Source organism: Stenella coeruleoalba (genome assembly GCF_951394435.1).
Source record: "Stenella coeruleoalba genome assembly, chromosome: 19".
NCBI classification, from domain to species: domain Eukaryota; kingdom Metazoa; phylum Chordata; class Mammalia; order Artiodactyla; family Delphinidae; genus Stenella; species Stenella coeruleoalba.
In genome coordinates this window covers 16,261,598-16,275,594 of record NC_137165.1, presented here as the reverse complement: position 1 = coordinate 16,275,594, position 13,997 = coordinate 16,261,598, and the positions used below count along the sequence as shown (strand labels likewise).

At 43.5% G+C, this 13,997-nt stretch overlaps 2 protein-coding genes across 2 annotated transcripts in view; one reads left to right on the top strand and one right to left on the bottom strand.

The window, feature by feature from the left end:
- Nucleotides 1-1,601: 1,601 nt before the first annotated feature.
- SDF2 (stromal cell derived factor 2) lies at nt 1,602-9,936 on the bottom strand. Its single transcript, XM_079903641.1, has 3 exons — nt 9,643-9,936; nt 5,740-5,936; nt 1,602-2,615 (listed from the first exon to the last, which is right to left on the bottom strand). Exons 1-3 carry the CDS (start codon nt 9,791-9,793, stop codon nt 2,328-2,330), a joined length of 636 nt encoding a protein of 211 aa, XP_079759767.1. The 5' UTR covers nt 9,794-9,936; the 3' UTR covers nt 1,602-2,327.
- A 224-nt stretch (nt 9,937-10,160) lies between these two features.
- The window catches only part of SUPT6H (SPT6 homolog, histone chaperone and transcription elongation factor), a 31,722-nt gene continuing 27,885 nt past the window's right edge, over nt 10,161-13,997 (top strand). The window contains exon 1 of the mRNA XM_079903639.1: nt 10,161-10,312. The gene's annotated coding sequence lies outside the window, so the exon portion shown is untranslated. The remainder of the gene's footprint in view (nt 10,313-13,997) is intronic.

Below are 13,997 nucleotides of genomic sequence, written 5' to 3'. Positions count from 1 at the left end.
AGTTTCCCGGAGTATAGAGTCTGCTTGGCCACCTAGGGCTCATGCTGAGGCTACTGCGGAAGTTATACCCTTGGGTCACACGAAGTAATCATGTCTTATTCGAGTCTTGTCTGAACATCATTAAGGAGGAAACCAAGCGGTAATTAAAAGGCCTCAAAAATCCCACCTCATTCCATCCACAAAGGAATGAGTTGCACCATTCTGGACCCCTCATTGCAGTTTTCAGTTTCTACTGTGAATAGCACAAACCAGGCACTGGGCCAGGGGTATTACAGAAGTAAAGAATATTGTTCTTGCTCTTCAGCAACAATTTATCTAGGAAGCAAACATAATTATATGAAATAGAGAATTCAGGGCCAACTTTATTTTGCCTATTTCCTTCTCTGTGAAGTCATTGGACAAAGATTCCTTCCAACCCTAGTACAGTGATGTTAATACAGTATAAGCTAAAAGAATTCTTTAGCTTCAGATTCTTTGACATACTTATTTCAAAATAAGTACTTCATATCCCTTTGCTCTGACATCCTAATCTCCATAAACATCCTTCAGGATTTCTCTTGGAGGCTTTTTTCACTTATTCAGATAAAGCACCATTTCAGCTTTCGCCTAGGTTACCCAAAGTTGCTTTTACCCCTCCAACTGGTTTCCTTCCTCATCTAAGCCTCTTATTGGTCATTTCACGAAATCTTCCCAAGGGCTCCACCACTGTTTTTTTCAAGTTCCTACTTATCTCTCAGGCGCTATAGTTCCGCCATCCACCTTGTAATCTGCAGTTTCAAGGTATGTTCTGTCTGTGAACCTTCAGAGAAGGCCCAACAACTGAGTAAAAACTCTGACCAAGCCACGAAGGGGTACTTGCAACACAACTCCCTACTCTCATTCATGTTGTGAAAGCTGATCCCTTTACTCAGCTGCTTCTATCACTTCCTTTCTTTCTCCCCAGACTGTTAACCACCCTACTCCCAACTATCTCAATGGCACGAAATGTTGATTTTATCACTTGTCTACTTCTTTCTGGAGAGCTCTCAATGGAGCAATACAACTGAAGTGGAAAAAGAGGGAAGAAGGCAGAGATGGAGCTCAACTAGTTCCTGGTCTCAGCTTACTGAGACAAGCCCTTGTAAAAGAGATCAAGTCTTTTAATGTTACAGGTCACGTCTGGCACAGACCTGGTACCCCCAAATGTTCAACATTAACTCCCTAAAGCAAGTAAGGAAAAAATCCAGAAGTTTCTAAAAATAAAAAGGCCCGCTAGTCACTGAAATTCCAGCAGATGACAAACACTTCTGTTCACCACTACCATCCTTGAAGGACAGAAGCAAACTTCCTGGAACTGCCAAGCAGAGGAAAGGAAGAAGTGAGGTGAGTAGAGGACAAAAGCTTTCTAATCCCCTTTTCAGAGAAAGATATCTACATTTGTCCAAAAAGTATAGTTATCATCCAAGAACTAAACACAGTTGTACTGCAGTAAAAAAATGAATTCTTGTCTTCAAATTATTTACTAGCTTTAAGAATTCAGGCGGTTACTCAACTTTTCTGTTCTGCATTGGTAAAATCGTAGTATATACCCAGTAACATATCTGTGAAGATTAAATGAGGTAAGATCTATAATATGGTGCCTAGTATTTAGCAAGCAGTAAATAAATGTTGGTTCCACTTTCCACCCCTACCCTTTTTTCTCAAGTACAATTAACATATCCAAAGTAAAACATTTTATTGGCTATTTATTAAGGGTCTATAGCCATAATTAGTCAAAAAACTAATAAAGATGAGGTGCTGAGGGAGAAGTAAAAGTAAAGATAGAAAAAGTGGGATGCAAGTAAGGCTTTCAAAAGGGCCCACACCAAAGGTTCCCATCATCTCAAAAGAGTGCTAGCAATGACTCTTAGGACTCAAGGATTAATCAGATTATGACATAGCATGCCTAATAAATGACAATACAGTGACTAACAGTGAAATTTTTTTTATCATTCTGGAGAAAGTGGGAGAAAAGTCACACACATTAATAATCCATGATGCCAAGATTCTGAGGAATAAAAATTTCCCAGCTAGGAGGGATGCCTCCCTCCGTTTTTGTTTTATTAATATGAATAAAAAGCATCTGCTCCTTCACCAACAAGTCTTGTACTCAGAAATAACTGACCCAAGTCTGGGAGAACAACCAATTCAAGTGTGAAGGGCTGAGGCTTCCAAACACATCCACTGTTTCCTATCATGTGTCTTCATCTCAGTGGTGACATGGTCACCTGTGGCAGGGATCCAAAGGGTGAAGGAGCAGCAGATGTCTATGAACACTGTGTGGTGACAGTGGCTCACAGCCTCCAGACTCATAGCTCTGTGTGATGGCCTTCTGCCTTCAACAACTCACTGGGCTTCATGAAGATGCCTTCCATGGCTTTCCAGTAATTGTTCTGGCTTGGCTGGGCCATGCCATGCACCTCTTTTTGCCCACTGATGGGTCGACCATATTGTTCTCCTGTGACAGACAGCAGAACCTCAGTGGAAGAATGCTTGAACCGCACCTCACCATCCCTCACCCAGTAGGGCCCATTACAGAGCACTGTCCAGTCATCCAGATAGTCGCCTTCACCTTCCTCACCAAAAGCACTCACTTCCTGGAAGACAGAGATAGGTAGCGACATTAGTATAGCTGACACATAGGCCTGAAAAGGGGAGGGAGGCAATGGGAATAAAACTAAGACTATCCAAAAGTGATAAATAAGAGGCTTTCCAGTGTTGTTTAAAAATAAATAAAATAAAATAAAACTGTGGAAAAAAGACACCAAAGACATGAAATCACTTGCCATAAGATTATGGTCCAAACGTTTACTTTGAAAATATTCCTATATTTGCCTTATATTTTCTATTATAGTCTTAAAATACTTTACCTCTTGTTATTTGACTTTAAATATTCCTGCCTCATTCCCTTAACTAGACATTAAGTGACGTGGTGAGAAACACAAGTTGGAAAGGGGATGGGCTCTGGAAACAGGCAAACCTTGAATGTCAGCTTTGTCCCTTCCTGTGTAACTCCTTTGGGCTTTCATTTTCTCCTCTATAAAATGATGACAATAATACCTTACAAAATAATTGTGAGAATTAAGTAAAATAATAAATATTAACTGAGCAGAGTATAGCAGATTCTATCTTCCACTCGTATTCTAATCCCATTCCCCATAAGGCCAAAAATTCAGAGTTTCTATCACAATTTTAAAAGTAACTGATTATTTCAGACATACATAATTTTTTTTAATTGAAGTATAATTGACCTACAACACTATGTTAGTTCCAGGTGCACAACACAGTGACTCAATATTTCTATACGTTACAAAATGACCACTACCAGACACATACAATTTAAATATACACTAAGAGCTATAAAATTTTAGATGATAAAAATCAGTCATTTGGAAATAAAGTCTGTAAGACTAAAGGCAAAAGAAACTGCACATAATTAACAATTCTACTACTAATACTTGCACACTGGAACTGAACAAGTAAGTAAATGGATGACAGTGTGAGCAGCCTGGTGTCTCACTGTTAGAATGGGAATTCACAAATAAGCAAAGGGAGGAGGCTAAAATGGTCTATGTGGCAATGGATTAGAATTGGAGGCATCAGTAAGAACTCATGTTTAACTTAATATAGATATAGATGGTTACATATGTGAACACTTACAATAAATATGAGTATATACACATACATACATATATTTCTTTGCTCTGTCAGGTGAGAGGGCCTAAAAGAAACAAAACCCCCTAGCAACAAGCTCATGAAAGGCCTAGATCTTGGTTTAAGAATACCCTTTTCCAATAAAAGGAAGCAGGACTCCATAGGCAAATAGCTGATTCTAGGACTGGGGCAAGAAATATTCAAGATGAGCCTGGAATATCTTTTACTGCCAGAAAGTAAGGAAGTGTTAAAACACAGCCACACGCATACACAATGATGGGAGCAGGTCAAATGGACACAGGAGACAACTGAAAGAGCTCCCAACAGCCAAAGTTGGAAAAATGTGAGCAACATAATGAAGACAGTGATATTGGATTATAACTCAACGTATAAAATAAATATCCAGGAGTCCATACCAATGAAAATAAATGACTGAATAGAGAAAAGACAAATCTTCCATGCAGAAGAATTCCAAATAAATTATGTAACTATTCTACCCTAAAGGAAGAAGAGCATAACTCCCAACTCAAGTATGAGCTGTGCACAGTGACTTCCTTCCAAAGAGTACAGTATGTAAAGGGAAAAAATGAAAAGAATAACTTTACAAGAGAAACCTGAAAAACACTACTTCAGCCAAGTAATCAATATCAACAATCATAAGATACTATGTACCCTTTATAGATGGGATGAAAATGGCACCTCTGTGGTCTTCCTCCCCAAAACCTTTATAAATCCAGTTTAATCATAAGAAAAAGATCAGACAAATTCCAACAGAGGAGCATCCTATAATATACCTGACTAGCACTCCTCAAAACTATCAAGGTCAGGACTTCCCTGGTGGCACAGTGGTTAGGAATCCACCTGCCAATGCCGGGTACATGGGTTCAAGCCCTGGTCCAGGAAGATCCGACGTGCCACGGAGCAACTAAGCTGTGCACCACAACCACTAAGCCTGCGCTCTAGAGCCCGCGAGCCACAACTACTGACCCTGCGTGCCGCAACTACTAAAGCCTATGCACCTAGAGCCCGTGCTCCACAACAAGAGAAGCCACCGCAATAAACAGCCTGCGCACCGCAACGAAGAATAGCCGCCACTCGCCGCAACTAGAGAAAGCATGCATGCAGCAACAAAGACCCAACGCAGCCAAAAATGAATAAATAGATAAATTTATAAAAAATAAACTATCAGGGCTTCCCTGGTGGCGCAGTGGTTGAGAGTCCACCTGCCGATACAGGGGACACGGGTTCGTGCCCCGGTCCGGGAAGATCCCACATGCCGTGGAGCGGCTGGGCCCGTGAGCCATGGCCACTGAGCCTGCGCGTCCGGAGCCTGTGCTCCGCAACGGGAGAGGCCACAACAGTGAGAGGCCCGCGTACCGCCAAAAAAATAAAAAATAAAAAATAAACTATCAAGGTCAACAAAAACAAGGAGAATCTGAGAAACTGTCACAGCCAAGAGGAGTCTAAGGAAACGACTAAATGTGATGTGGATGGGATCCTGGAACAGAAAAAAGACAGTAGGTAAAAACTAAGGAAATCAGAATGAACTATAGACTTTAGTTGATAACAACGTATCAGTATTGCTTTATTAACTGTAGCAAATTTACCATACTAATGTTAAGATGTTAATAGGGAAAAATATGTACAGAGGGGGAGTGGGAGGGAAGCAGTCATTAAAGGATCCACATCCTTCAGAAGTTCAAGGCTTAAAATAAATGGCACAATACCTAATTCATTTTCCTAATGTGGTTAGTTGGCATCATTAAAAAATAATAATTTTTATCGCAAGTTTGGAAAACACTGGGTTTCTTTATTGCAAGATTTATCAAGATAACTTATGATACACTAACATATACCTATTCTCTCTTTCCTCATTTCTTGATTTGATCTAAATGTAGTCTCCATTTTGACCAGAAACAACTTCCTTCACACTTATGAGACAGAGGCAATTCTTCAGGTCTGCACAAAAGAGAAGATCTATACCTGGAAGAGAAAGGGCTAAGAACCAAGATATCAAACAACTCAACTGAGTAATGAGCAGCAATGACCCACAGGATGCCACCTCACCTGGTTTCCAGAAAGAGGTGAGGTGAAGTGGTGACTATGGAGGTTTCGGCCAGTGTTGACATGTGTCAGCCGGATGGGCTGACCACATCTGATGGGGGTTCCCCTCTCACACACTGTGGCCGTCTTCCCCCGTATCCTCCAGTAACTATTGCTGTCATCCACAGAGGTTACACCTGTCACTGACTGCTGCCCACTACCTGCAGTCAAAAAGAAAAAGAAAAGAGGGTGAGCTCAACCTGACCCCTCTCTTTCCTATGGCTAATAACGTGCCCTGTGTCATAAAATAGGTTTTGGGGCTGGGAAGAAAACCCCATGCTTCATATTTTTTTCTTCTATGACATTAAAATATATATGAAAAATGCTAAATGTATTTATATGGTATTAGTTATTATATGACAAACTATGTTTAAGAGTGTACCATATCAGGGCTTCCCTGGTAGCACAGTGGTTAAGAATCCAATCCGCCTGTCAATGCAGGGAACACGGGTTTGAGCCCTGGTCCGGGAAGATCCCACATGCCGTGGAGCAACTAAGCCCATGCACCACAGCTACTGAGCCTGCGCTCTAGAGCCCGCGAGCCACAACTACTGAGCCTGCGTGCCACAACTACTGAGCCTGCGTGCCACAACTACTGAAGCCTGCACACCTAGAGCCCATGCTCTGCAACAAGAGAAGTCACCGCAATGAGAAACCCGCGCACCGCAATGAACAGTAGCCCCCATTCACCGCAACTAGAGAAAGCCCGCACACAGCAATGAAGACCCAATGCAGCCAAAAATAAATTAATTAATTAAAAATAAAATAAAATGAGACCGTTTTTTGCTGTCAACTTTAATCCAACAAGCCATTGCAGCTCTCCAATTCCTGTAAGTGATATATCCAACATATTACAAAAGTTTTTTTTTTTAATTTACAATTTCAACATTTTTTTTTTTTTTAACTTGGCTGCATTGGGTCTTTGTTGCTGTGCACGGGCTTTCTCTAGTTGTGGTGAGCTGCGGCTACTCTTCATTGCAGTGCACAGGCTTCTCACTGCAGTGGCTTCTCTAGTTACGGAGCACAAGCTCTAAGTGCGCAGGCTTCAGTAGCTATGGCACACGGGCTTAGTTGCTCCGCGGCATGCAGGATCTTCCTGGACCAGGGCTCGAACCCATGTCCCCTGCATTGGCAGGCGGATTCTTAACCACTGCACCACCAGGGAAGTCCCACAAAAGTATTCTTAAGTCATCTAAATTTGGTTCATACTACTTACAAATGGTGCGATTTTGCAGGTTACAAGGTACTAGGTTAAACATGTAGCTACAGGCTTGAAAAAAAGTGGATATATACAAATAATAATTGCTAACCAGCTAACGTGTACTTGAGCAATTACTGAGTATCAGATACAAACCCAGGCTTTTTACTTGAATATTCTTAATTGATACATTCATCTACTCTCTGAGATAGCTATTATTATTATCACCCCCATTTTACACTGGAGTGTTAAAAAGGCTGAATAATATGCCCAAGATCACATAATCTTAAGAGACAATGCAGGGTTTAAACCTAAGTGGGCCAACTCTAGAACTCACACTCTTAACCACTCTACCACCTGGCCTCCTACAAAGCTTTATTTTCTGTTAAGTCCCCCCAAATAGGCCACTCATATAAACTCAAGGGATATTCTCTTCCCTAGGCCTCATTCACTACTCAATTCTTTGAAGGCACTCCATATTTCCCAGACACTTTCCTCAGTCACTCTTGCCTATTCCTCCTAGCTTTCCCTTCAGTCCCCTGGCCCTGCCTGACCACAAACTTTTGATGACACTTCCCTTTTACCACTTAACATAACTGCGTTGTACCAGTTATCTGGGTGAATGTTTATGACTAAACTACCAGTTTCTCTCTCTTGCTTCTTCTACTCAATGATTTTGTTATATCTTAAAAAAAAAAAAAAAAGGCTAACCAACCCTCCCTCCTCACTTCTGGTTACTGCTTTACAGTTCTCTTGGTCCTCACTTCCATGCCTCACTAAATCATGGTCTACACTTTCTGTCTCCTACTTTTCACTTTCTATTCAACCCTCCCTTCCTTTCCCATTCTTCAACTTTAGGATTACCCAGAGTTCCATCCTTGGCCCTTATACATTCTTAAATACTGGTTGGAGATCAAGACAGAAGCATTTACAAGTGCTTCAACAAGTTTTTCAAGTGACTCAAATTGACACCAGATTGCAAACCACAGTTCATCCTGGGCAATTTCATTTACTCTCCCCACATCTTCAACCACCACCCAGACAATGATGTTGTACTTAACTCTGTATCTCAGGCTCAGCACAGATCTCTCTCTGAGCTCCAGACTGAACCTGGTTCTCAAATCTGGATGCCCATCAGAAGCACCTGAAGAGCTTTTTAAACCTATAGATTCCTACTGGCAGCCTCTCTCCACCCACATTCTGATTCAGTAGATCCAAAATAGGAAACTAGATCAAATTAAAATATAATAAGTCTGACACATAGTAAGTATTCACTGAATGGCCGCTAGGATTATTTTACTTTATTTTTGGATGCATTGGGTCTTCGTTGCTGCGCGCGGGCTTTCTCTAGTTGCAGCAAGTGGGGACTACTCTTCATTGCGGTGTGCGGGATTCTCATTGCAGTGGCTTCTCCTGTTGTGGAGCACAGGCTCTAGGCGCGCGGGCTTCAGTAGCTGTGACACGTGGGCTCAGCATTAATGGCTCACGGGCTCTAGAGCGCAGGTTCAGTAGTTGTGGCGCACGGGCTTAGTTGCTCCACGGCATGTGGGATCTTCCCGGACCAGGGCTCGAACCCGTGTCCCCTGCATTGGCAGGCGGATTCTTAACCACTGCGCCACCAGGGAAGCCCACCGCTAGGATTATTAAGACGTCCCAACAATGACAATTCAGTTCCTCTCCTAGTCTACCTGGCCAGACAGGTTTTGGGTATCATAAACCACAGACCAGTCTCCATCTAAGAGAACTCCTTCCTCTCTTAGCTAATAGCATCATCAGTTATCTAAGACAGAAATCCAGCAGTCATCTTAGATGTCTCTCACATCTCACTACCTGAACTTTTTTCCTCTCCTTTCTGTCTGTTTTCATTTTCTTGTAACTTGCTCACTGGCTCACTACTGTATTTCCTGTATCTAGAACAATATTAGACACACAGTAGATTCCTTAAATTTATACTGAACGAATGAATCCACAAATAATTGCTGAATTATAAATGAACCCACAAGCTAAGCATTTTAGTTTCATACGTTAAAAAGCCCCCTAAACAGTTTCCTCTCCAATTCCAGTGAGTGCTTCAGTTCTTCTTTACAAAAAGGATAAGGTCTGAGTGAAAAGAGGCCAAAGGTAAAGAGTTGAAGAGCAAGTGTAAGATGGAAAAGAGCTAGAACAGAGGATTATAATCAAAGAATGAGGTCTTGGAAGACTTCAGAAATAACAGCACTTACTGTAATTTTCTACATGTCTGTCTCTCCTGCACTGAGTACTACCAGCCTGCAGTAACTGAAAGCAGACTTTGACCCTGGACAGATGTGGATCGAACCCCATCACTGTCATTCACTAGCTGCCAAGGTTTTGAGTATGCGATTTATTTGAGTCTGTTTCCTCACCTGTAAAATGGGGATAATACTAGTCTATGCGTCGTCGGAATGTTGTAAGTCTTAAAAAAGCAAATATGTAATGTGCCTGGCACGAAGCTCACCACATAGAAACTAAGATTACGATTAAGATGCTTAAGGACCACTCAACTCTCGGACTTTCCGCCTCCAGACCTCAGGAACCTCCCCCGGGCTCCACTAACCTTCCCAGACCACACCCCTCAGAGTTTCTCTAGGCCCCGCCCCCTCCGGAGCCTACCAGGCCTTCCCAGCCCACCCGAACCCGGGTGGCCGTACCTGACCCGTAGCGCACGTCGTGTGAGTGCAGTCGCACGTTGTGGCGCGTATTGAGCAGCTTCACCACAGAACCGCATGTAACGACAGCCAGACTGGACGAGCCCACAGCACTCCACAAACCCCCGAACAACAGCAGCGACACCACATCCATCCTGTCTGTAGCGCGGAGCCTCAATCTTCGAAGAAAACTCGGCCCCTCCCCGGAACCGGAAGCCGCGGGTGGAACCAGAGAGAGGACGGAAAGGAGCTCTAGTCTGGTCTTTATGGTTCCTTTGGCTAGAGCGGCCTGAGGAACAGGCTAGGTCTGGTTGCTTCCGACCTCCTCGTTCAGCTTATTCTGTTCCGGGGGCCCTATGAGAGTTGCTTTCCTGAACTGCTTCGGCCAGCCCAGCTACCCCCATCCCTTCCTCCCCACCCTACCCCCGCCCCCGGCGAAGCCCGGAGACCGGGTTGGGAGAAGAGAGCAAGCACTGGTCCGCCCACTCCCAGTGACAGGGGGCCGGAAGTGACGTAGTACGTTGACGCAGCAGCAGCGGCGGCGGCGGCGGCGGCGGCGGTGGCGGAGGAACCGTGTGGTGGGTCCGTACTATCTTTTCCCAGTCTCGGTTTGAGGACTCCATTTTCCTCGTTGGGGGCTTAGCGCACCGGAGAAGCGACGGGCCTCAGGCAGGTAAAGTTTGGACTGGAAAGCGTGTTCCTCGAATGGGTCAGGTGGGGAGCCAGGCTCCTAGGGCCTGGTCCCGTAAGGGACGAGGTACTGGGGAGCCGTATGCGGGAGGAAGGGGGCCTCCGGCCTGCCCTGCTCTATGAGAGAGGAGGAGGAAGAAAGCGGGGTAGTTGCTCAGAGTCTCAAGGCTTTTCCCAACCCTCTGCCACCCAGAACCCATGAATTGGGTGGCCTGTTGTGTCAACAGGCTTCCTGGGATGCCGTCCTTCTCTCGCAGCTTCTGAAAACTGGGCCGCGCGGTAGGGTTTGGAATGGAAGGGACCTGGGGCTTCCGAGTCAGGATCAGGTGATCGAATTGTTTGTCCTGGGGATGTGAAACCTACGGAGCTTCCAGCAACTCGGCCATCAGGCTAGAGCGCGATGCCAAATTCCGTCTTTTTCCATATTGTTGAATAATATAATTAGAACTTTTTGTAGATGGCTACATTCATCAAACGCTTACCACACACATGAGAATGGGCTATTAAGACAAAAACTTTATATTCTTCCAGTTTCTGCCTTTCTCTCCAGGGACTCTCTTGAACCAGCTGGAGCGGTTCATTTCCCGTGTTTGTTACAAGTGCTGATACTTATTTTTCTGTTAGAGGAGGCCTCAACTCTCTTAAAATACTTCACTGTAATATCAGAAGTAGCAAGGGAGTATTAAGTTACACTGCTGTTATTAATGAACATGGAGAGTGTAAAGAATTTTGAATTTCATTTCTTGGGACAAAAAAAGCTTTGTTCGATCTTTTTTAGTTTAACTGTTTATATGAAAGTTACTGATTTTTAAGTCTTATGTATTGATTACAAAAGTATGATTGCTCCCCCATCAACTGTGAATTTAGAGCCCTTTTGCATGACTTGTGTTCCTCCAACCAGTACAAGTCTGAAACATCTGAAAGCTTATTTAGTTGGTTTGGGCGGCTACTAGATCAGATTAGCATGGTATTGCTACTCCCGAAGAGATTTAAATCTCATCCTGGGATTAATCACATCAGAAAGTGGTACAGTCACATATTACAGTTGAATTTCCTTCAGAGTTTAATCCTGGGTTTTCGGCATGCTTCCTTCAGATGACCCAGTCCTGTGGCTTTAATAACCATCTGAAAGTTGGCAACTCCCGAGTTTAAGTCTCTAGCCCAGCCTTCTCTCCTCTATGTTTAAGAATCACACAGAATGCCTATTTAACAGCTCCATTTGGATGTCTCTTAGACATCCCAAACCTGACATAAGAAAAAGAAAATTTTGGTTTTTCCTATCATCCTAAACCTGATCTTCCCTACATTACTAAGTGGTACTCTCATCCACATGCTTACCAAAGCCAGACCTCTGAAAATCATCTTGGATTCTTTTTTACTATCCACACCCCCCTCACCCCCCCGCCAAGTCTTTCATTAAGTCCTGTCATTTCTACCTGCAAAATATATTTCAAATCTCTCTTCTATTCTCCATCTCAACTGCTGCTACCCTATTCCAAGCCACCAGCATCTTTTGCCCAAGCTACCACAATAGTATCTTCAGTTTTCTCTGCTTCCACCCAGAACCCCTCCCAGTCCATTTTCCACATTAGCAGGATCGGGTCAGGTCAGATCATGTCATTTCCTTTTCCAGTGGCTTTCCGTGACCTTTGCAGCCTGACTTGAGCAGCCCCCTTCTCCCTCTCGCATTCTGCTGCCTTCACCATTCTTTGGTCACACTGGCCATAGGACGTTGCCTACAGTATGCCAAGTTCTTGCCCACCTTTTCAGCTAGGAACCTCCTCCCCTGGCTCTGCATACCACAGCCTGCCCATTCTTGACCTCTTGGCCTAAACTAACCCTCTCAAAGGTAAGGGTGTTTACTTCCTTCCTAGCACTTACAGCAAGCTTTATTTTATTTGTTTGTGGTTTGTCTCCTAGCAAATTACAGAATACAGGTATCCTAGGGGCAGGGAGTTTGTCTTGTATGTGCCTGGCGTGTAGTAGGCACTCATTAAATAAATATTTATTTAATTAACAAGTAAATTACTAAGTCAGTTCTTGGTTTAAAACCCTGTAGGGGCTTCCCAGCACCTTTCAGATAGAATCCAAAATCCTTAAGTTGTCCTATCAAGATCCTTGTGGCCTCACCTCTAACTCCTCATGAACCCTCTCTCCAGTCAAACTGACCCTCACTGTTCCTTCTACAGCATATTCTGGGCCTTGCGCTAGGAGCACTTTTCTCCAACAACACCACTTCTCGAACCATCTCCAAAGAAGCCAGCTCCTCCACTTAGTTAATTCTGCCTCGCTATTTAAGGTCTTTATTTAAAGTCACTTTCTCAAAACCAGGTTAGAATCCTCTATTACAGGCTCCCATGGTACCTTTGCCATCAATTTTTTTTCTTTTAACATTTATTTAATAATTTTTAAAATTTTATTTTTGGCTGCGTTGGGACTTTGTTGCTGTGCACGGGCTTTTCTCTAGTTGCGGCAAGCGCAGGCTTCTTATTGTGTTGGCTCCTCTTGTTGCAGAGCATGGGCTCTAGGCGCGCACGGACTCAGTAGCTGTGGCTCGGGGGCTCTAGAGCGCAGGCTCAGTAGTTGTGGCACACGGGCTTAATTGCTCCATGGTATGTGGGATCTTCCTGGACCAGGGCTTGAACCCATGTCCCCTGCATTGGCAGGTGGATTCTTAACCACTGCATCAGGGAAGCCCATGCCATCAATTCTTTAAAGACCTTCTGTACTTCTAGATCTGGGATTACTAAACTAAGAAATTAGGCCACTCCCATTCATTTACATACTGTCTATGTCTGTTTTTGTACTACAACGGCAGATCAGCCCCTCTGTGCTAGAGCAGGAACTGTCTGCTCCCCCAGTGTGTGATGCACAAGGCTCAGTACTGTTGCAGGGATACTGAATCTGGTTACATATTTTAGTTGTTCCTGCACCTCGTTTGCCCTTGTCCCCCAAGGAAACATGGAAATAAAAGAAAAAACTAATATTTTAAAATTACTTATTATGTTAACCATTAACAATAGTGCTTTTTACGCCCAGGCATTGAAAAGATTCTTGAAAAGATTCTAAGACTGTTATTTCTTATAAATACAGTGTGCATGTTAAAATAGTTATAGGTATAATTAACATTTTCTGTATTCTAACATCTTGACTTGATATGATTAAGATTTTCCTAACAGAGTTCTGAATCCCAAATTTAAAAGAACTTGTCTTGAGTGGACTTTGAATACTTTTGTTTATTAAACTCTTAGGATTTTGTATTCCAAGTTGGGTAGTCATTTGTGAACACCTTTGGAGTAGTCCTAGGCTCTTGCTCATCAAATGCAGAACGTCTTATAGTTTAAACTCCACACCAGACTTCTAGGGCTATTCTCCAGATCACTAGGCCCTGTCAGACCTCTAAGCCTTTGCTCATGTTCGGGCTTCAGTAGTTGTGGCACACGGACTCAGCAGTTGTGGCTCGCAGGCTCTAGAGCACAGGCTCAGTAGTTGTGGCGCACGGGCTTAGTTGCTCTGCGGCATGTGAGATCTTCCCGGACCAGGGCTCGAACCTGTGTCCCCTGCATTGGCAGGCGGATTCTTAACCACTGCACCACCAGGGAAGCCCCTGTCGTAACTTTATTTACAAGTTTTTTGTGAGATGAATATGAACACTAGGGTCAAAAGCA

Bases quoted from the DNA above. Each gene is read 5' to 3' on its own strand.
- SDF2 (XM_079903641.1), bottom strand. From the start codon at position 9,793: ATGGATGTGGTGTCGCTGCTGTTGTTCGGGGGTTTGTGGAGTGCTGTG. The intron at 5,937-9,642 runs GTACGGCCACCC...TTTTGACTGCAG, and splicing joins CGACGTGCGCTACGGGTCAG to GTAGTGGGCAGCAGTCAGTG. The intron at 2,616-5,739 runs GTGAGGTGGCAT...TCTGTCTTCCAG, and splicing joins CACCTCTTTCTGGAAACCAG to GAAGTGAGTGCTTTTGGTGA.